Raw genomic sequence first — 24,867 nt, 5'->3', positions numbered from 1 at the left:
ATTTAAAAAACTCACTAGTATTAGCTATCTTTGATAACAGCTCTCTCCGGTATGGGTTATCAAGGATGATATCAAGCATGTCTTTACAGTATTAAAGTTTAATGATTAGAGTCGCATTGATTATGGTGGCAAAAACTATTATTCAGGACCAGAATGTCAGGGAATCTGTTGTACGTAATGAATCTGACGGAGCAGTATACAATATTTCGTTAATGCTGAGGCTACAAATTGAATTAGAATAAGAATGCGAGGTGATTGTTGGGATCGTTTATTCTCAACCTATCCTCTTAAAAATAACGTCGCTTTTGGCCGTTTGCCCGTATGGCCGAAAGTGGACGTAATTTGAAAATGACAAAAAATGAAGATACATTTGGGATTTTTTTTCAACAACAGTAAGTTAAGGGTCCTCTGGTAAGTTATGTCGGCAGGAAATTCTCATAAAGTTTCAAATTTTTATGAAAAATTTTAATTGAAAGTTTCCTCTCCTAACCTTTACGAGTAGGCCGGACGACTCAAACAGAAAACGGGACAGTACGTCACTTTTGTGAGTAGATTTCATTTCAAATTACGTCCACTTTTGGCCATAGCGCGCATACCAGCGAAAAGCGACGTTATTTTTAAGAGGACGGGTTGACAACACATCTTCACTTTTTTGTACTAGCTTGTTACTCTTAATAGGCATTTGCCATCTCAGCAATAACGAAGTAATTATCAGTGACATTACTTCTGTCTGCTATCCAAGTTTGTCCCATTGAACGTTAAGAGACTTAAATTACAATGAACCGTTACATTTAACCATAACATTTGTTGATGTTTTATTGTGACATTACTTCTGTCTGCTGAGTTGTGACATTCAGTGTAAATAACCTAAAATTACAATGTATTATCATACTGAATTATTCATGTTTATATTTTTGTGCCATGGCGTTTGTCTCGTGTTTGTAGGATGTAGTCTTAAGGGACATTAGTATCTCCTTGTATGTGCCTGTAACTCTTATTGACTTCTTACTTGTAACCTACTAACCTCATAGATTGTTAGCACTGTTGGTGATATATTATCAAACAGTCACAAGTATAGTTGTAACATTCTTAGATAAAGTTGCTTTGAACTTAGAGCATTTAGCGTATTTTAATATCTTTCTGTGTAAGATCAATTTGAGTCATTTTAAGATAAAATTGTAAACCAGATGATAAACCCCAATCCTGCTTGCCCCAACAGAAGTCAAAGGGAAGTAATACAAAAGACCCGAAGAACCCCAACCCTGAGGGGCCTAAAGATAACCCTCACCCTAAAAACCCGAAGAATCCCAAAGATAAACCAGAATCTAAATTGGAACCTGAAAATCCCAAAGATTCTAAAGCCAATCCCAAAAAGGATTTAAACGTAGGTACCTCAGTAGCCACTATCCTGGTGTTAACTCGGTGATTTTCAGCTTTATGATCCAGCGATAGCTTTCACGTCTTACTGTTACTAATACGGGGGAATAATACGTAAACAAATAGTGGAACAGAATCACAGTAGGCGTAGTAGATGATAGATATAAGAACAAGGATCATATTTCTGAATGACACCGCACCAGGCGACTATAACACCATAAACAAGCTAATCTACGATTGTGTTACCAAGGGTTTGTTTTGTTTTAAGAGCGTCTAAACCCATATAGGACGGTGATGCTAAAGCTTTTATGGCCAGGAAACACGTTCAAATTTCTCGATTGACTAAACACCGATAATTTTATAATAACACAAAATTAAGTAGGCTTATCAGTGAAATTCGCTAATACTTTTGTTTGATAAGAGGTGTTAACTTAATGCAGTTAACTGGACCCAACAATTGCCATACACATTACTGAGGTAGTGCAGATCTAACAAATAATACTCGGTAACGCCTCCCACATTCCAGTTAGCCTAGTAGAAAGTTGTTTTGTAGAAGCCAATGTGTTTTTTTCAGTAGTTGCACGGAAAACTTTATACTTGCAACTATATATTTAAACACATTTGCTTCCACATTTATATTATATATATATATATATATATATATATATATATATATATATATATATATATATATATATATATAATTCACATAAGTAAACTAATGTAGGCACATTTTTATTTAAAAACTGACGAGCTTCTAGGCTTCATAGTATTATATAACACTTGCAGTTCAAACTCGCAAACACACAGTAATCCCTTTTGTTTGCACTTAGGGTGTACATAACTTTTGTTTCAGGAAACTCTATTAAAGATGTTGGTCCTGATGACGAATTAATGGTATGAGATATGTTGTTTTCTTCTTTAACAGGAATACATAATATGATTGGTATGTTAAGCGAGGAGATAGACGGAAATATCTTGTACTGTATATGAAATTCTCTAAAAGTGTACCATTTAAAAGATGATCTAATTCAATTTTTTTTCCTCCTCTCGTCAATGACATTCCTTCCCTTTCTCTCCCTCCCTCTCTCCTTCTCTCTTTTTTTCTATCATCTCCGTGTCTGGGTTCTCTCCTGGCGTGTAGAAACCGAAAATCGTAGAGCCCAAGCCATCGGTAAGTGGGCCTAATGAAGTGTTATATACCTTTCCCTACGCTTGGCTGATGCTCACTTTATCCGGCGTGTCCGCATACCTGCCCGTATTGTTCTGCAACCTTCGCTGTTTGCTTTCCGAGTTGAACCTTGGTGAAAATGCGATTTTTTCATTTTTAATTCCTCCTGCCTTAAAGCTTGGCTGTTGCAGGCAACAGTTGCAATTTCGCTGTTGCAGGCAAATATTTATTTTTATATATGTTGTAATTACTGTATATAATAGATTAAGAATATATATACAATGAAAATCGAATTATGAATTTCCGCAACAGGCCAGTGAATTTTAATTAATTTTTTTTGTATGTCGTATTTCGGATGTTTGTGACCCACATGGAACCGATATATTAATTCATCTCGTTCTCACAGTTTGAGAAGCGTCTAATTTGAACGCATTTATATTTCCATAAGTGAATCTACTGAGATGAATGAATCTAGCTTACTCTACTGGTATTTTTTTTTTTAATTTTGTTTATTCCAGTAAAGAAGTTCAATGTGTTCACCTTATTCCATCCATAGCGTGCAAATATAGATGCATTTTGTGTGAGGACGGTAGATCTTGACTGTGAGGTGTACATGCCTTGGGAATTCAAACAACATCCCACATACGATATTGTGATAAAATGCATGGATAATTTGATATCACTTGGTTTAATATGTACATTTGTAGATTATATTTCGACTGAATTAAAATTCGGCAAAATGGTAAGTACACTTTGTAAAATTAACGTATTCTACGGATATGAAGGATTGTTATATTTAGTTTTCACAGGAAACTGCTGAATCTTTGCAGATCTTCCTGTTTGAGCAGTCATGGATTATGTTCAAAAGTTACGTATTGAGAAGAAGCGCTGAATTATCAACATTTTGGTGTAGCCTATTATTATAAATGTTCATCAGTGTAATCCGAGTAACGCTTAAAGTCGCCAAACAAGATTTGCCACGTTTCAGCAGTTTTCAGCATTTAATCAATGTCTGTATACAAACCTTCATAGACAATTTCTTCGGCTTTAATCTGCAATTTCTTACATATAGATTATTTTCCTCTAACCGCCAGTATTCCGGGTTTGACACTAGCTATGTTTAGTGTCAGCTTGGACAGTATTAATGTGATGGATTACAAGGGGACTGACATAAGCTATGTGGAGAGATTACTCTTAAGCTGAGTCTTACCACATCAAGCCAGGTAGGTAGTGCCTCACCTGACAGTAGTGCTTCCTCCTATCCTAATCCTTCTTCATCGTCGTCACTACCCCATTCACTTTTAAGAAATTCTATACACTCCTATAGAAAAAGTTATCATTGATTTTAATCGATTACGATCATTGTGTGCTTGTGTGGTCACTAAGTTTGTTGCTTGGCCGGCGGCACATGTAGGTTGTAGGCGCGAGATGTTGCGGAAAAATCTTGAACTGTGCTTTCCTTTCCACCACCTTCCTTCGATCTCGGGGACCGACGACCCTATCGCTGTCATCGCCAAAGTATGTAACCTTCAGTCATCTTCCACGAGTAACGCTTCATATTCCTTCCGAAGAGAAAGGGATGCTGTGCTAGAGATGGCAACTCTAGTCCTGCTCCAGAGATTTCATTTCGGGTTTACATGAATGAAGCGTTGCTTGATTAGACTAGCTGAATGGCACACACTTTGGCGTTATGGATGTTACTAACGACAAAATGTGGATGAAAATTTAATAGTTCAACATGAATCGCTGTCAAAATTAACATTGGTGTTACAAGCAAATTTTGCTCTTGATTTTGGCTTTCTCTCCGAGAATTTGCTGGTCATGTGATGCATATTACCAGTGTTCCTAACTTTAATGGAGCTCATTTTTTATGCTTTAAATGTCTAAAATTATTGAGAGACCTTCATATTTGCGTATATTTTTTCCTTCACAGTCATTAATATTTTATATGGATCTTGACAAATATATTCTAATATTTATATATGGTTATCCACATATCTGTTTTTTTCCATACTTACGTTCACATATTTGATGTTTTAACCAATCCATTGAATACATTTGATGTTATGAGCTTTTGCAAAACACATAGTTGATGTTTCTAACTACTTTCAGGAACATAATTCCGTACATTTCATCCGTGACTAGTTTTACAAATTGGTAATTTACCTCAAACGATACATAAGGCTTCATGTTAGCTCATCTATTCGTAGATAACTTATCTGCTTTCAAGCCCTCTATGTTTTTCCATATTTATTTTCATCTAATTAGTAAATTCGAGGTATCCTTGTCTACCCTGTTTTTAAGAAACGTGCTGCTTCGTTTGGCATGCATTACTTTCGCCAGCACCTCGTTTCATCTGCATTACTTTCGCCAGCACCTCGTTTCACCTGCATTACTTTCGCCAATACCTCGTTTGGCCTGTATTACCTTAGCCATTACATCGTCGTCTGCCATGCCTGCGCGAGCAATTTGTCGTCAGCTAAACCTCGATGTTCGGTGTCGTAATAACAATAGCTGTTAAAGTTTAATAAACAGAGTTGTATCTGTTTTTAGGAAAAGCCCATAACGAAACGACGAAGCGGTACAAGTTCTAATCAGGAATCAAACGAAATGGAAATTAGTCAAGCGATCAGTGAACTATACTTTAAGAATAAATCAAGTCTGCACACAATTGAAAATATCGAAAGCAGTCGAGAAAGCCTCATTGACATTACCATTCACGACGTCGACTACGAAAACAACGCAGCTACCATCTCTCGCGATGAACAACAGCAAAAGGAAAGTGGATGGTCCCCTTACCCTGTCACTGCCCGTCCCCCTAGACCAAACCTTCCCCTGCCGGGCCGACCCCCCCTCAACATCCTACCTGTGCTTCAAATCCCCGCCTTAATCAGTCCTTCGGAGGAGGACATGCCCATCCCTGTGCTCACGAGGCGCAGGAGCAAGTATGAGCTCCCAGAAATCGTTGAAACACCTGAGGAGGAGGACAAGGGCATCCGTATGTTCCGACAGCGACGGATGAGCATCGACTGCAAGGTACTGTGTGTGAGTGTGTATGTGTGGAGGTGTCTGGCGGAATGTTAGTGTTCACATCAGCTTCACTCAAATGCTGCATATCTAGATAGTTTCTGCTTTACTCCGTGTTATTTAGAGTACTTTGCGTGGCAGAGGATTGCCTGTTTGTAATGAGGAATTCCACTCAGTCGCCCATCACCACAGCCGACGTTGAGCGACCATTCCCTTGTTCCCAGCACCAACACTTTCTGTGGGTAACATCTGCTGCTCGCCGGGCCTTTGCCTCATATAACTCGAAAATATAATTAGTTTTGTCTTTTACATATGAAACTTTGGCTTACATAATAAGTAGCGTGTTACACACAGAGGGAAGTTAGAACAAATGAAAATAAAGCATGTTTATTTACTTGATGTGGTGTATGTATTTATTCATCATATAGTTTCAAGCCTCAGTAATGTCCTGAAGACGTTAAGGGCAGTCTTACCGTTTCCTTGTACATCAATAAATTTGATTACTTGTATTTTAGAGGAATATATTTTAAAGACAAAATATCGTGTAAAAAAATCAATGAATATGTAATTAATCTTAATTGTAAGACAGAAAATACTTTTTAATTCACGACCTTATATATGAGGCTTCAAGCTAATCCTCTAGGGGTTTAATTTAGCCACTTGCCTGCTCAAGGTAAGGAAGGTACCCTGCACTTAACTAGCCACTTGCCTGCTCAATGATTACCGACCTATTCCCATCACCATTATTGAATCATTCTGCTAATGCCCTACGTAACCTGAACCCCTTTGGGCATCTTACATATTGCTTTCTGGCACACCGCTAGTGCACGGCTTATATACGATAAATATATATATGTATATATATATATATATATATATATATATATATATATATATATATATATATATATATATATTTATATATATATATATATATATATATATATATATATATATATATATATATATATATATATATATATATGTAAACTGCCATCTTGCAATACAGCTCCCAAGAGTCAAGCCAGCGCTGTGGGTTTGTCTCTTTTATGGTTGATATTATTAAAAAACGCTTTTTGGAAATTAAATGTTATATTTTATATTAGATTTTCGTTTCGTGGGATTTACTTACAAATATATAATATATATATATATATATATATATATATATATATATATATATATATATATATATATATATATATATATATATATATATATATATATATATATTAGTATATTTTGGTAGCAGTCTTTCCTGTAGACATATATTATTAAATATGACCGAAAAAGTAAGATTAATAATTCTAACACGAATTTTCTCAATCTTTCGTACATTACGCTTCACTGTTGGAGGTAAATCAAAAATCACTTCTCCAAAATTCATTTTTATTTCTAGTCTGACGCGACACGGGCGCGTTTCGTAAAACTTATTACATTTTCAAAGACTTCACAAATACACAACTGATTAGAACTTACGTCTCTCTGATATTATATCTACATTTGAATGAGGTGGGAAGGATGATGTGGCATTAACACAAGACAGAACAGGGGATATTAATAGGGTATTAAAAGTATCAACACAAGACAGAACAGAAACAATGGGTATTGAATAGAAGTGTTTGTAGAAAGCCTATTGGTCCATATTTCTTGATGCTTCTATATTGGAGCGGAGTCTTGAGGTGGGTAGAATATAGTTGTGCAATAATTGGCTGTTGATTGCTGGTGTTGACTTCTTGATGTGTAGTGCCTCGCAAACGTCAAGCCGCCTGCTATCGCTGTATCTATCGATGATTTCTGTGTTGTTTACTAGGATTTCTCCTAGTAAACAACACAGAAATCATCGATAGATACAGCGATAGCAGGCGGCTTGACGTTTGCGAGGCACTACACATCAAGAAGTCAACACCAGCAATCAACAGCCAATTATTGCACAACTATATTCTACCCACCTCAAGACTCCGCTCCAATATAGAAGCATCAAGAAATATGGACCAATAGGCTTTCTACAAACACTTCTATTCAATACCCATTGTTTCTGTTCTGTCTTGTGTTGATACTTTTAATACCCTATTAATATCCCCTGTTCTGTCTTGTGTTAATGCCACATCATCCTTCCCACCTCACTCAAATGTAGATATAATATCAGAGAGACGTAAGTTCTAATCAGTTGTGTATTTGTGAAGTCTTTGAAAATGTAATAAGTTTTACGAAACGCGCCCGTGTCGCGTCAGACTAGAAATAAAAATGAATTTTGGAGAAGTGATTTTTTATTTACCTCCAACAGTGAAGCGTAATGTACGAAAGATTGAGAAAATTCGTGTTAGAATTATTAATCTTACTTTTTCGGTCATATTTAATAATATATATATATATATATATATATATATATATATATATATATATATATATATATATATATATATATATATATATATATATATATATATATATAGTTTAGTTGACGGGAAATAAATTACAGATTTTTTTTTAGTTTAATGTTTATACATATTTTTTTTGCATGGTTCAGTTTTGTTCTAAGACAAAAGTTTTGTTGTGTCAGTAACAGCTGCCGGCTGTGATCAGTGTTCCGGCGGAGCGCATCGTGCTGGCCTGGGTGCTGCGACAATATTGAATAATTAACTGAGGTGTAAGGGACGAGAGCGCTAACTAACACCAATAAAGCCACTCACTCATTACCAGAGGCAGAGTCCCGCAGCTTTAATGGCTGTTGAACCTGAAAGGAATAGCAAGAGGCCCCCCCTGAACCTTAGAACTTCAAGGAAGGTCGGTGATCTTCCCAAGTGCGTTACAAGTCTTTGTCAGCAAACATTTCGAAACACTTCAATTAGAGATTCATGAGAATCGGAATTCATTGAGACCTGTTTTTTGTACTTATGGCGCCAAGGTGGAACTTTTACGTCCAGCTCGGCAGTCCTGACGATGATGTTTGCTGCGGCTCTGGTGCACCTAGTCTAGCTTTCCCCCGTATAAGCCCCATACAATACACATATCTGAACATATCGATCCCGTTTCTTATCTTCGTAGCTACGGGCGGTCCGTGATAAGAAACATTATATATTTCTTTGATTATGAAAGATCTTGCGAGTAGGTTGCTAGCATCCGAAATTCGCCAGGGAATCCTCACCAGGGCCACCATGTCCCTAGATAATTCTCCCTGCAGTGTCTGCACCAGTTGGTTCATCGCCACTCAGTCATAAGCTACAGAGGGTCCGGCGTCACTGTTGTCTCCAAGTACCAAAGTTTTCAAAGCTCAAGAAGAAAAAAAAGAGTGAATTCAAGACTCTGCCTCTCCTTGTGGCACTAACTGCTCTAACACTCCTACAGATGCATGAGAAGCGCAGAGTGTAAATGGTAAAAATAAAATGCCATAGAGAATTTCAATCACTATGACAGCTCCATAATACTGAATATGTTTGTTCTCACAATGTTCACTAAGTCTCAGCATGCCTATTTGTGTGCTTAGTTTAAACTTTATCGTTATCAAGCTTCTCGAAGATTCTGTCTCTTCCCCAGGACGCTCCTAAGATAGAAGTGATAAAGGACAAGTCCCCCGAGCGTCGTGGGTCTCTGGCCACTGGCTCAGGACCTCCCAGCAGGAGGGGCTCCCTTGTACCTCCTGAGGAAGGCGCCGGCGGACGCAGGCCCTCCCTGCTCATCGCAGACGAGGTAGGTCCTGTACACCACCACCACCGGTCTTCAGCACAACGTTCCTGGCCCCGATCACACACAAACGTCTCATTTCAGTTCATGTTTTTGAACATTTTGCCTCAGTCTTGTTGCATCGATGTCTGTGTGTGTAATTTTCATGTTGGCATCACTGAAGCAACGTTTCTGCAAGTATTTGCTTCATTACCATGCTTCACCTGACTAGAAAGAAGTACAGTTATTTGAGAAAATGAATTTATTACGAGCATGCAAAGACGTGCATAAATATATATATATATGACATTGTCAGAACACGAAGGAAGGATTAAGACAGAAATTTCCTGTACTTTCGTATTTAATTTTACAGTCCTTCTGAAGATGTAATATTAAATACGAAAGTACTTAAGGAAATTCCTGTCTTAATCCTTCCTTCGTGATCTGAAACTGTCACTTTATTCATCACGTGTTAATTAATTTTTTCGTGATTTACACACACACACACACACACACACACATATATATATATATATATATATATATATATATATATATATATATATATATATATATATATATATATATATATATATATATATATATATATATCTTCGTAAAGATATATTGCGAAAAATTGCTTATGTGTCGATCGGGTGTCATATTTCCTCTCTTAACTCACTGTCCTATCATACAAACCTGTTACAATTCCTATTACCAGTTTGTGTTATATATGATCATATGAACTGTAAGTTTCCGAGATTTAAAAAATATTTTTTTCTCATGAAATATATTTTGGAAATAAATTATCTTCTCTTCATCTGCTCTTTCACAGATTTTTTTTTCTTTTACGACTAAAGCTTCATTTTACGACTGTTTCCTTATTCTTAATATTTCCCTAACAAAACCCTTCTAGACCACTCATACAAGTAGACCTACTCTAGTTAGACAACACATACGCAACCAATGTCGCTGCCTAAAGTGATTACTGAGGCATGGTACCTCGAGGTCCTAGTTACCACAGGGGCTTGATGGTCCCTGGGGGGTCTGACAACCCCCCTGAGTTTCTGGTGACCCAAGCTCCTGGTGGTCTTTAAAAGTTTTAGTAATAGTTTGGAACTTGAGGTCCTGTGATCTTAGTGAGCACCAAGGTCCTTTGGGTCCCTGATTTCCTGGTCCCTGATGTTCTGGATGCCCTTAGAACCTGATGACCTTGATGCCCTGGTAACCCTAGGTTTTTGGTGGCATGCTCTGTATGCTAGTCATGCCAGTCAAGGACACCAATGACCTATGGGATCCTTAGGCTCACGGGATGATGGCCCAAGACCAGAGCGCGACATTGGTTCCTAACGTCCAGCACCGGAAAAGAGTAATGTCTTTCTGATCAGAGAGAACTTGTGTTTAGCACGCGCGATGTGCAACCCGCCTGATCAAGAGAGCAATATCCTTTCCGGCCGCTCCTCACTAGAACTACTCTGGCAAAATAACAAAGCCTAGAACCCAACGGAACTGGGTGTTTCAACAATTTGCTTGTCAATCTCCATAGCTATCGCGGGCGCCGTCACTTAAACAAATATTACCCCATCCTAAATAAAATAAACTTAATAAATAAACATTATACTGCGCGGCTAAATAAATGAAATTGTGATATAATTAAACATATTTTTTCTTTCAGAATTACCTGGTGTTTTTTAAAATGTATTAAAGTAATTACATTTATCTTTCAGCATTACCAGATCTGTAATAACCCCCTTAGGTCTTTCTCCAGCAGGTGATCTAATCTCCGGCAGTATGTTATCTTAAATTTCAACACTTAAAACGCATTTCAATTTACATTTTATTTATGCTTTCTTTTCCAAATAATACACTGTTCAGGACGACCTGGGTTGGGTTTGTACAAAGAACAAGATGCTTCCAAAAACTGAAATAATTTGGGCTCGTTTTAGAAGTTACATGAAATGCAATAAATGATTTATAAGAATATAATAAATATAAAATTATTTAAAAAACAATTTTATTCTCGGCTAGTTAATCCTAGTCTAATAAAAATCATATTCGTTTTCTTTGAAAAAGCCCTTGTTTGCCGACAGTAATGTTAAATATACAATAATGTATTTCTAGACCATAGTTTGGGGTATATTTATTTTGCACCGACAAATTTGCTAATATTATTTCTTTTATCAGTTACAACAGTTTCCTTACAGTAACAAAAATAATTGTCACCTCTTTCAATCAGAGAAAACGTATATCCTTAAATATATTAAAACGCTTCATTTATAGTAAACTATATTAAACTTTTGGCCCGATGCGTCGCGTCCTCAAGCAGTGCACGACTATCGATAAGAGGTCAGGTCAGCCACTCAAACTCAGGCCTGGGAAAAAAACCTGGAGGTAAATCAGGTGAGACATAACCGCATGTCATATACAACAAAAAAGGTGTACACTCCACATACACATGGGGCAAAGGTTTACACATATGTACTACAAAGTCATGTATACACAGTGTAAAAAACAGAGAAACCACAAAGCTATATCACCGACATGTCACACGGACTGCAGACAGGTCCAGCATGCTGTTATTCATTTCAGCAGTTTTGGAACCCTTCCTTGAGACACAGCACGTACCCCTATGCAGTTAATCATCGATGACCCCAGCCTTCTGATAAGACATTTTGTTACAATGTGAACGATCGTACAAACATCGACGTGATGGACAAATAGAAAGTAGAAGTTGGTCGTATTCATTTCATAGTCCAGAAAATTATAATTAAAAAACAAAATTAAATATGCTTAGGCCTAATATAGCACATGTATGTACCATATTAGGCCTCAGATAGCATGTATAGCACATGTATGTACTATATTAGGCCTCAGATAGCATGTATAGCACATGTATGTACTATATTAGGCCTCAGATAGCATGTATTGACGGAGGATGGTTAGGTTAGGCTTCATTTACAACATAAATATAGAAACTTTTCCGGGTTGTCCAAATTCAGTAATACAAAAATCTACTTCCTATTGGTCCATCAAGTTCATATGTGCACTGTCGATGTACTGTACTATATATGTACCATACTACTTAAAGTAAACCGATATCTATAATCATTTTCACTCTAAATATAAAGTCCTTTTTATTTCGGTCTGCATCTAGGAAGTGCATTCAGTCCAAGTTTAGTACATCATAGAGGTACTGGCGTGATGTCTGGGGTCGGCATAGGAATGTTGTGGTCAATGTTTTGTAATATTTGTATCACATTATAGCAATACGCTTTTTGTATCATCAAACAATTTGGCTAATTTGCGTATTTATAGTTACTTGAGATTAAGTATATTAATATGTACGGGTATATGTCGGACTAATAGCCAGACTCTATATATTTCATGATTAGTTTGCCATTATTAATACTCTATTAAAGTGATTACATTACATGAATTATTAACTTGGCCAAATTTTACCTAAGTTAGGCAGTATTGAGCAATAATTTGCAAGTTGCCAACATAGTTTTGGATAAAGTTTAAAATAAAATTGCTTGCCTGTCAATAAATTAAGCATGCCTATCAATGTACTATTTAAAATAATCCAAAATCCGAAATTTGGCTTCTTATGCATTAATGGCTCCTATTGCATAAGAAGTAGCCATGCTACTATTGCATGGCTACTATTTTTATGCAATAATGGCTAGTTTGTTTTCTCACATGCAGATGAAAGCCACTGGAACTGAAATTTAAAGGCTTTTTTTCCATTATAAACATAGTTTCACATGTTGATGTAACAAGTAATTTTTTGGACAACCTCGGTTATCGCTCTTCATAAATTTCCATCCATCCATTATTATTTGTAATGATGAAAAGTTTACATCTTGTTACTTGTAGCATGAACATGCCGTAGCAGTGACAATGACCATCACACAGGTAAAACCCTAGACCTTCCTGACATCACACATCATTTAACAACTTCCTTCACTGTTTTATGTGTTATGTATGATCTCAGCAAATGTATAATGTGGATTAACTCATTAAGGCAAACGATAGCTAACCCCATATGACAGTTCAAGTTGGCATTTGAAAATCTTGATCACATATGTTGGTCAGCTCAATTGTTTTGGAATTCAATCACAAGGAGGCTTCACAAGAAGGAGAGGCTTCACAAGCCTCCTTCTTGTGAAGGAGGCTTCACAAGAAGCCTCCTTCCAGACACTTTCAATATCTCCATCATCTAGTAGTTTGAACATTCTTATGTTTGTCTTCAAGTGTTGGAATACATAGTGTGTTTTTGTGGTAAACACCTAACTCCCTGACGTCACAAACACTTGTTGTATTCCTACCTTGTTCCTTTGGCTACTGTCTTGTGTTTTGTGGTAAGCAGAGATACTCTAACATCCATCACCGCATCATTATTCTGTGATTTTTTGTGTAGATTTTACCCCCCACTGGAATTTAATTTAACGCATTAATTACCTGCCTTACAATCATGCACGCTGCCCAAGTAAAGCAACTATGACTGCAATATACATTACACTGCTTTTCAAAATTCAGTATCTACTGGATCCGTACAGCACACACGTCTTGGCTGTAATAACGTGAAATCTCAGAATTACATACATGCCTCTTAGTACCACTGTTTTATAGTCTCCGTTCTCTTCCAGCACACTTTACTCACATCAGACTCACACACACTTGTGGGCTCGTACACCCCCCACACGCTCTAATAATACCACTCACACACATAATCACTCTCCTGCTGTCGCAAAAGTCACTCTCATGTTTAAAACCTTCCACTACAATGACGTAACTTTATTTCATAGGAACAACGCAAAACACGCCCGGGAGAAGAAGCTGTGGAATTCAAGGTAACAAAGAAAGGGGCCTCGTCCCTTAAGTCTCTCCGAATTATTACCCTTCACTGATTTTCTCCCCCCCCCCCACCTTTCTTGTCAGTTTCAGATGTTTATTAAAGATCCTCAACCCCCCTTCCCCTCCCTAAGTTTGCTTCAGATGTTGATTCAAAAACCATTCCACCTCATAGCTTGCTTCAGTTATTGATTCGACACCCACCTACCATCATGTGAAGATGGTCCTCCGTTTCCACACTACTTAATGAGTACTTTGTCTCCACACCCTCTGCTCCTTCGTCCCTTATCATTCAAGTACTTATAAAAAAAAATCGACCCTAAAATAAACACAATACATCATAACTACCTAAAATAAATTTTGTATATAAATAAATCCCTCTGGAGTTAGTATTTTGTACATAATTTTGTGAGTACGTATTATTTGTTCTGTTCCATTCTTCCAGCCAGCCTGGAACCCCTGGCCAGGTTACGTAGATTGTTTTTCATTTGTTTAATTATGTGTTCTGACCATTTTTTTCAGTCTGTAATTTTTGATATTACAGTGCCTTCTTGTTGACACTTATTTTCCAGTTATTTTTCTATATGTTTTTGTTTTCGTTGTAGCGTAATATAGATATATAATATTTTTCTATGTCTCCTTACGTTTTTCAAGTATTTTCATATAGATTACTGAATATATAACTTAAATATACGCTTAGATGTTGATACATAAATTCTCTCAATCAAATCTTACATTAATTCTCTCAATCAAATCTTACATTAATTCTCTCAGTCAAATCTTACGCAGTTGACTTATTCACAACGTAACGATTACCAAACTACTCCAAAAAAACTTTGTATTTATTATTTTTCATAAATTATTAAATAATTTATAAATTACTTTTAATATTCTGACTAATCATATCCTTGTTTCCTCCTCTACATAACATTAAAAGCAACATAAGACACCTTCTCAACAAGAGTATCATAGGGCCGTGGTTAACTGTGCCCGATAGACACTGGGAACCATTAGAGTAAGGTGATTAAATTATTTGTATAGCATTTCCACTAGCACGTCAAAGCCAGTGCAGGGATAAATAATAACAGTGACCCAACATATAGCCACAGCCAATGGAAGCATTGGTGACCTCAACAAAGCTTAACAACTCACATGTCATACACGAAGCTTGTCAGAACTGGGCTGTTAACTGTCCTAATTTGCCACTTATCACTGATCAAAGCATTCCCCCGCACTGCCGCCTAGTATATTATATACATACTGCGTATGTATGTATGTATATATACTCTGTATATTATTTTGATTTTTTCATGACTAGTTACTCAAATACCCAAAGTCTTCTTTTTCATACCAAGAAGCCTACATAGAGCAACAAACTGAATTTCCAAAATTGCTACGTTTTCAAGTTTATGACACTAATATTTATTTCATAATATAAACTAGCCCTTCATTATTTCTCTGTTTACACACACACACTCGCACACTGCCTCACGTATCACACATATGCCACACTATAAGCATTTAGTAGAAAATGCTTTCCCGACACTTGTGCCGCGTAGCTTCGTCCCTCCCCAGGTTAGCATCATGAGCCCTTACACTGACTGACACGTTCACAACCCCCCACACCTTCCCTGTTGCAGGTAACTGACAGATAATGACTTGAGTGTCTTTGTTTCATAGGGAGGCCGCAAATTACGTCCTGGAGAAGAATTAGTAGGGGGCAAGGTAACATAAAAGACCCCTTTAACCTCATAACACTGGACTCGTCCCTTTCTGACATTACAATTTGTTTTGAAGATGTTATTTACAAGTTGATCTATTGATCCTACATTTGGCAGATTTTTTGTCTTCTCACAGTGGTGTGAGCTAGCTTCATTCTGCGAGTGATATTTAGTTTTTTTCCAACAACAAACAAATGCCATGACAACTGATTGCATTTCAAAGGATTCCAAATACAGCTAAACTTTGACTCTTATACAAACAACATGTAATTGACACCACTCTGAGCTCTTCAAAGTTTAATCTGCCTTTTTTTTTTTTTCTTTGCTTTATTTTGATATATCCCATTTTGCGTGCAAATATTTTTTTAATTACCTTTTTGAAGAAAATTTCAATCAAATTTTACCTAAACTCCCTTCGCTTCCCAGTAGTTAGTTTGGGTTAATTTATTCATATAGTATTGTTATTATATTAATAACAAAATTTTCATCAGTGTTCAGTGCTTCTTTACATATATTAAATTTACAACGGTAAACGCCTCATGTATTTTCAAGTTAAAAATACCGCCTTTTACCATGCCTCTTGTGTTGTCGATATTTATGTGGTGCTTTATGCTCTCAGTGATATGTGTACGTGTGTGTGTAATCTTGTATGTAAACATATAATATCTAAGACCCAGCAAATGAGTCTTTATTAGTTAGGAATTTTACCAAATATTATTCGAATTTTCGCTCGAGTTGCGTGTCACATTAACCCATAAACATAAGACTATGAATATACATATTGTGGTAAACTTCGTGAGTCCATAATGACAGACACTGAACACTGCCTCACCCCGACACCACCATTCAGTTCTCGACCCATGCAGATCAATCACTACCTTACTCACCTACGACATCGCAAACCAAGTGTTAATTCCAGTTCAAAAATGGCATCTAGGTCCAACTCGCCTTAAACACTTCCTTCACCTAGGCTAAGCCATATATCACTTAGTTCTTCCCGAAGTCTGTCTATAATCTTGACACAGCTGACGGTGAAATTTGACGACGTACGTACGTACTACTCGCCTTTGTTACACACACACACACACACACACACACACACACACACACACACACACACACACACACACACACACACACACACACACACACACACACACACACACACACAAGTCTCACCTACTCCAAATCCACTCTTAAACTTCTCACACTCTACAACTCTCAACTCCATTACAGAAGGTAACCGAAGAAACTTATTTAAATGTCGTGCCTTTATTTCATAGGGACAACGAAAATTACGCCCCGGAGAAGTGTTAGAGGAATTCAAGGTAACAGAGGTCATTTGTCCCTGTGGTAACATAAGCAGTCGCGTCTAAGTGTCTCTCAGCACCATTGTCTTTTTTCTTGCCTGTGTCCCTTTCCTAAAAAAAAAAAAATGAGCATCTATTGGAATCTTATACCGCGCTCAGAAGCTGCTATATATGGATGTAATGTAGGCGATATATGGGCATGCGCTTGGGTATAATCCAGGATGAAGACGTATGGTATGTGTCGAAGGCATAATGTTCATAAACTCAAGTCCAGTAATAGGCTCATTTCAGTAGTTTTCCAAAGGGTACATTTTAAAGTTTTGAACAGTATATTCAATCGCTTATTTTGGAATATATGTCCTAAATGAAAGTGCTTTTGGTTAAATAATTCAATCCAGAGGTGTGTGAAGAAATGTCTGACATTGTTGATTTACGGCGAACATTAAGTTGTCTACGACACATACCAGGTTCTCAGGAGCTTGCTATATGGGGGCCTAACTCGCACAGCTGATCCTCTGCGTAACGCAAGTGGTATCTACAAGTTATTACTCGTAGCAAGTATGTTGGGCATAGCCAGCTGTGCTGGACCTCGACTAACCTACTTGGACTAATGCAGCGGATGTCTTCGCAGCTCTCTATAACTGTTCTAACTTTAATGTGTAAATATATCTATATAAATATATATATTACAGGTACATTTAATTAATTGTTAATATAAAGTAGGTTGCATCTTGTCTTCTTACTTTTTATCATATAATTTAATTTTCTGTGCTCCTGTCATTTCAGTCTTTCATTTGTAGAAGGATTTCGGTTAATCGCAGTAGTCGTCGTTGGTGACGAGGTGCTTGCTTTACAGATTCCAATATTAAAACGCTTTCTCCCAAATAATGCTCTTATCTTTTCCTCACCGTCTCTTCAATAGGGGAAACTTAAACCCGGAGAGCAAGCAACCAAACAGGTGAGCTGTGGTACACCACGTTGATCTGTGGCTCTTGTGTCAAGTCGGCGTGGAATGATAAACTTTTATGATAAAAAAAGTCCTTTCTTCCGTCTTCTTTCTCTCTCTTTTGCCACTTTCGTTATAATATGTATACACATTATATATATTTTTTTTATTTCATTTGTCCACTGTCGTATTTTTTGTCCAAAGATTTGTCCTATAGTGCTGAGTCCCCCTACCTCTCGTCTTGAACGAGTGGAGAATTTTTGTATTTCTTCTGTTAATCTGTCTCATTTGAGATTTTCTATTTCAAAAGTCCCAATGAAATCACAACAAATATATTTTTGATAAGCAGTATTTTCACGTTTTCTTCCTTCTAAAATTGGGTTATTTTAATTTTTTGTTTAACCTTTACATAATTTACTGAATTTTCACATATTTTTGTGTCGTACTTCAAACGCCTAAACACAACCTACCTAAACTTAGATACTTCAGTACTGGGTAGGATCATTCCGTTTATATCGAATGAATTCTTGCTATTTTAGATTCATTCGTGTACAGTAGTGACAAGCAGTTGATTTTTTTGCGAGACCTGGCAACACTAGACCAACCAATCACAATGTGTTCTGACTCTGACGTCACACTTGTAGCTACGACTAGTGTGTTAGATGAGCCAATCACAGTGTGTTCCAGCAGTGACGCCACACTTGTAAACATGACTGGTGTGCTCAGATCAGCCAATCACAGAGTATTCCGGCAGAGACGTCACACTTATTCACGTAACTAGTATGTCTACAAAAACTGATGTTTTATATAGTGATTTTTTTTTGTCAAACTAACTGCTTGTCATTGGCAAGTATAGAGCAACAATTGCTTTCTGTAACACCTAGGCTGATTGTCACCTGCTGTAAGAACGAATTATGTTTCTCTACATTAGACCTAAGATTCTTGCAGTAGTCTTTTCCTTGCTCACTCGTATTTGTATTGTAGAATTAGAATCATTATTGCCAGCTTATTTGCTATTTGTTTACTTATGTTAAGCATATTTATTTGCACAGCAATTATCTTGGGTCTAACACATTTCTTTTCTTTTTTTTATAAAGGTCACATTAAATCAATTGCAAACACTAAATTCACTTAAATAAAACAAAAACAAATACCTGTTAAATTTGGTGATAAAGCGAAGGCTGACTCTTAAGATTTTAAACATTATATAACAACCAAAGTTAAGGAACGTTTTCAGTAGCATGAAACACTTCCAGACGCAGATCCCTGTACGGTGTCGTCTGCAGTCTTCAACGCCCTCAAAGTGATGAGCTGTTTTTATCATCTTAATGTATTTTGTTGCCCACAATATATATAAATGTTAAAACAAACTTATATTATAAAATGATCAACCTTTAAACCCTGACACCGACCTTATAATGATGATAAACCGTATTTCTTCTCTTGCTATGACCGTTAGTACCAATTTCGTTGGCGCTTCTGCCTTGGATAACTTTTCTTGAATCAGCGTATTCGCGCGCGTTTTCTTCTGTTTTTTTCTGTCAGTAATCTATTATCAATTCCACTTCGTAGTGTATGCTTTCTATTCTTCCTTTTTAATTCACATTATACTAACAGCCTACTCTTTAATGTTTCCTTCTTAAAAGTCTTTAAGAAAATATATTTACAACGAATATTTGATTCTCACTTCAACAAATTATCCTTTATCTTATTTGCTAACAACAGAGTCGCTTGAGACCGGGAGAAATTCTAGACGATGATCAGGTTGGGAAAACTAAAAATTGTTTGCTTTTTTTTTTGTGGAATGGCTCGGAGCATTCCCCCACTCTTCACAGTATTGACTCACACTGCATCAGTCGTTTCACTGCTGGACTTGTTTCGCCCCACATTCACAAATGTTCATTGCTCATCTGTTCAGTGAAGCTTTATATTTGACGCTGCAGTGGATAGATACCGTGCTGGTAGAAGTTTACTAGAAACCAGCAAGCTGTCTTGGCCAGCTTTAGCTTCGCAGCGCTGTGTTGCAGAATTCTCTTGCTCCGTTTCCGCTGTTGAGCTAAAGTACCGCTGTGGCAGATGGTTCAGATATTAGAAATGGCTGTTCCTTAGCCAAATGGCAAAATAATTCCAAATAGTTTATCTCAAACTCCTCGATGCACGGTGCTACGCTATTGTTTGTATAATGCATTTTAATCGCGATAAAAACGTTTCTATAGAGCTTTGGTGATCTCGCTACCACGCACGTTCTTGTGCTCACATAGTAAGGGTAAATACTTATTCAACTTCGTAGTCTCGTCACAGGGAATATACGCAGAGAAGTATATATCTCTTCTCGTTGTATATTCACTTGAGAGTATACTTAAGTCATGGACTACGTTCAGTACTAAAGTATACTTGCTAGTTGGTCTGTAAACAATTATGGTGGTCTTAATAACTCCACTAGACTAGAGGTTGATAGGCCTGAAGCCGAACACAAGAGCAATGTTCCCGTCACTCTTGTAGTTTATGATCTATTTTGGTGTCACTTGCAGTGTGTACGTTACCCCAAGTTAGCACCAAGAATATGCGGAAGTAGTGTTGATCTCATCGCTCGTGTATAGGTCTAGTGCTGGCAGATATACTAAGTTTCACATTTTTCACAGTCATCTTCCCCACGAGAGACTAGGTCGCTGATATTGGCTAACCACCGGTTGGTTTCGCGATACTTAAGTAAAGAGCCAATGGCGTAGAGCCTATTTTCCTTTGAGCGACAAGACCAGTGTGTAGCAGCCTATTCCAGCCACCTAGAACCAAATCAACAAATGACTTGCTTTAAAATGAGCTTCTTATCGTACTTATTTTCAAGCTCAATATGGTTGTTGCGTGACAGCAGAAATCAATAATATTTCTTGAGTGAAAGTACTATTGACAATTATACTAAATTCAAGTCGCTAGTAACTGCATTTTGAGCCTGAAATAGAGTCATGAGCTTTTATTCTCACAAGAATGCTCAGCTTTCTTTTAACGACGAATGACAATGCATATATTATTGGTATATTTCTTGCTGCTCTATCTTTCAATTTCTCAGTGTTAAGTGTATGAGGGTGTGGTTCTGTATACTAGATACAATAATTTATATAGTGTGTGTCGTAGGTTTAGGCTGTCTTCGTTAAACCAAGAGTACTGAAGTTCAATGTGAGTGCGTATAATATTTTTGCCATTCTGGCTATTTATAAATTGTATTATTAATACATTAAGTATTACCCTGTATCTGTGCACTTTGTGTACAGTATTTAATTTAAAGCCTTATTATTTCCTTTTACAAAAATGTGTTCTATGTTTACGACACAAATTCTTGGATTAACGAAGAAACAAGAGCAAAGTGTTTTTATGTAGTGATGTAATTAAAAAAAATGTAGAATACGTAGAAACAAATATTTAGTTCTTGTGTTCAAAAAGTTAGAAGTTTCTTATATATTTAGATATTGGTTTATATAAACGGTGCAAAACCGACTCTTCCTTATCTGTGACTTTCATGTTTCATTAAACGTTATTTTTGGTTTTATATATATTTAATGAACTTGTTTGCAATTATTTGCAAAAAATAGACAATTCGTTCTTTGGTTATTTATACAAGCATATGTTTACATTAAGTCTTGGCGACGAGTGAGCACCAGGTAAGTTACCAGCCACTCAAACTACTAGAGACGGATCCATCAGGAACATTTGTATCTCATAACTTACTTTCAATCTCTTACTCTCCAAACATTCATCCTTGTCTCCTCCCACTATCCTGTGTTCCTTATCAACGTCTTAGACACTTCTTTACAACTGTACTGCCATCTACTTCCTGCTCAAATGTTCTTGGTAAATCTCTCTCTCGCCGCGTGTGTACAAATCTAACACAAATTCGATTTTTCGTGGGCCTCTCCTCCTTGGCGTTGACCCCATCGCCATCACCGATACCATCTTCACTGCTTCATCACCACCGTAGCGTCGACGACCTAGCAGTGATGTGCGGAGACCGTCTGTGCAAGATGACGAGAAGATGGACAAGCCGTGTACCCCACTCCGCGCCGTCGGTAAGGAGGGTCCGCCAGTCATCGTCGACGTCCAGCAAAAGTACACGGCAGTTGAGGGTATGTTCACCTCTATGACTCTTACCAAAATATTGATTCACTTTGTTTAGTCCACCTCCATGTGTCTTATACCAAATATTGATTCACTTTGGTTAGTCCACCTCTATGTGTCTCATACCAAAATATTGATTCACTTTGTTTAGTCCACCTCCATGTGTCTCATACCAAATATTGATTCACTTTGGTTAGTCCACCTCTATGTGGCTCTTACCAAAACAATGATTCACCAACCCTTGACTCATCTTACGCTCGGTGCGAAGACTGAAATAATTCAACCCATTCTCCTGAAATGGTAGTACTTACTGTAGCTATTTGGTCTGAAGTACCAATACGTAGTGATGGATCACGAGTACAACACCTGTTGTACTATTTTTTCTTGTCCGGAAAAAATAAAGTTGAAAATAAACTTAAATATTCCTTGGCCTAGCACATATATGTACTATATTAGGCCTAAGATAGTGTTTTAGGCATAGGATTGCTAGGAGAGGTTAGGTTAGGTCTTATATTTACGTTATGGATAACAAAAAAAAAACGGTTTGTCCAAATTCAATAATACAAAAGTCAACTTTCTGGTGGTTCATCGCTACATTGTTATTTTCGACCAAATAATTGATATGAGTACTTTCATTTTAAGAGAATGAACTGAATAACTCCTATCCGAAGAAATTTAGCAAAAAAAATAAAAAAGTTACTTTAAATCAGAAAATTGCTACCAAAAAAAAAACAGGTATCGATCCATGACATAGTAGTAGTAGTAGGCATCCATCCATCAGTCTCAGGAGACTATGGAGTTGCACTGTCGGTCTGGAGTGGCCTCTCCAGGGGCGCAAAGTCAGGGTAGATCGATATGGAGGTGAAGCTGTTACCCGAGCAGCAGGTCCAAGCATATGCCTTAAATTACAGACCAGAACGGCTACATCGACCTGGTGGTGGAGGGCATCCCGCCACCCACCAAGATCAAGTTCTTCAAGGGCATCACCGAGATCATCGATGGCGGTCGCTACAAGATCCACACGGAGGGCGAGACCAACACCATCACCCTCTGCATCAGGAAGACCAAGGCCAACGACGAGGGCCACTACAAGGTAATCGTGGGTAACGAGCACGGCGAGGACTCCGCCGAGATGGACTTCTACGTCTCGGGTGAGAAATAATTTATTTTGATGAGTTAAGCGATAATAAACTTACCAAGGATGCATAGCTTGTTTTATAGTAGTGAATGATAAATCATTGCCTTGTGTCTAATGATTAAATCTTTCTTCCGTTATGCCAGAATAATTAGATAAATACTGTACACAAATAAGCAGAAGATAGCGGCATGTCGTTTGTCATCACTTGTGATTTCATTGAGCGTTACATACGCTTTCTTGTACAATAACAACTTTCCATTTAATTTCCTTTTCCAACCAGATGCCAGTGGCATGGACTTCCGTGCTATGCTGAAGAAAAAGAAGTACGCTAAGTGGAAGAAGGACAACGAAGATCCGGACTGGGGCGATCTGAAGGAAACAGAAAAGGAGGTGAAGCCTCAACTCCGCAAGGTCGAGAGGGTAAGTTCCTCTCCAGCCGCAGCCTAATGAAACTTTCTTAACCCTTTACACACTTGAGGTTTTATACCAGTGCCAGAGAACCAGGAGAGAAAATACGTGGCCCCCTCATAAGCCATCCTGGAGGACTGCCACTCAAGTTCTTAACTTGGGTGTACACTTATAAGCGACCTTGGGCAAGCAGACGTGACGTCACTAGTGTCAAGCACTGAAGATACTTCTCGATCTCATTCTTCCAGCTCTGTTTTGGTTTATCTAACTTTCTTTATCCTTTACAGCTTCATTTTTTTTCCTTTCGTCTTGTGGAGATATTAAGAGGGAGCTTTCCATTTCAACCGGTTGTTTAGTTACAGGACTTTCGTGGAGATGATATTCTCAAGACGCTGATACTATACTGGACGAATGCATGATTATTTTTTTTTTAGTAGCAGTATTTATTATTTTATTTAGAATTATTTAAATTAAATTATACAAATATAAGAAATCTTTTAAACAGAATTATAGTCAAACATTACAAATAACCCATATTTAAAACTAAAATAAACTCATTCAACCAACAAATGAATGATGGTTTTTAAACATTTTATAAATAAGAAATAGTATTTTAACATAGTTTTGTATTTATTTTTTATAATTAACATAGTTTTACATTTATTTTTGAAGATATATTTTTACAAAAATTTTGAATAGCTTCTTCAAGACGTTGTGTACCCTCCTATATTATATCGTCTGGGCGTTTGTGTTAACATCTGCCAAGGAGTAAGTATAGTCAGCCTCAAGGGATAACTTGAGGCTGAGTGGCCGCCCACAGCGGTGCACTGGAGCCTAGGCTGGTACCCTCAGACAAGTGTTGCTAGTGGAGTGGCTGCTAACTTGATCTCTCCCTCCATACTCGACGCTCTGGCAGGAACCCACGCCAAGACTTAAGCCCCCGGAGCCAGGAAGCCGCAAGCCATCGTTGTCTGAGATAATTCCCGACTGGCCAACCCTACAGGCCGTCAAACGCTCCAGGGTAATGACCCCGGCCGCCTGCCTCCACCGCCGCCCCCCACACACCGCTAACCTCGCCCATCCCCTCGCATTTGTTCCCTTTCTAAACACTTCCATGATTATCATGTGTACGGCTGTTCCTT

General features: G+C 37.5%; 1 protein-coding gene across 21 annotated transcripts in view; it reads left to right on the top strand.

The window, feature by feature from the left end:
- Positions 1–24,867, top strand: part of bt (projectin protein bent) — a 157,986-nt gene that overhangs the window by 28,063 nt on the left and 105,056 nt on the right. For 11 of the 21 annotated variants that reach the window (XM_069334528.1, XM_069334529.1, XM_069334520.1 and 8 more), the window contains 10 exons: positions 1,220–1,384; positions 2,522–2,551; positions 9,113–9,265; positions 14,047–14,091; positions 15,773–15,817; positions 18,046–18,081; positions 22,043–22,187; positions 23,091–23,330; positions 23,598–23,737; positions 24,642–24,746. In XM_069334528.1, the coding sequence (XP_069190629.1) occupies positions 1,220–1,384; positions 2,522–2,551; positions 9,113–9,265; positions 14,047–14,091; positions 15,773–15,817; positions 18,046–18,081; positions 22,043–22,187; positions 23,091–23,330; positions 23,598–23,737; positions 24,642–24,746 (1,104 nt within the window). Of the gene's footprint in view, positions 1–1,219; positions 1,385–2,521; positions 2,552–9,112; positions 9,266–14,046; positions 14,092–15,772; positions 15,818–18,045; positions 18,082–19,794; positions 19,834–22,042; positions 22,188–23,090; positions 23,331–23,597; positions 23,738–24,641; positions 24,747–24,867 lie in introns of all 21 variants that reach the window. The other 10 variants (XM_069334530.1, XM_045743330.2, XM_045743326.2 and 7 more) reach the window with 7 other exon arrangements.

This window comes from Procambarus clarkii, chromosome 31 (assembly GCF_040958095.1).
Source record: "Procambarus clarkii isolate CNS0578487 chromosome 31, FALCON_Pclarkii_2.0, whole genome shotgun sequence".
NCBI lineage: Eukaryota > Metazoa > Arthropoda > Malacostraca > Decapoda > Cambaridae > Procambarus > Procambarus clarkii.
Note: the sequence above shows the minus strand (reverse complement) of the source record. Positions and strands in the feature narration are given on the sequence as shown.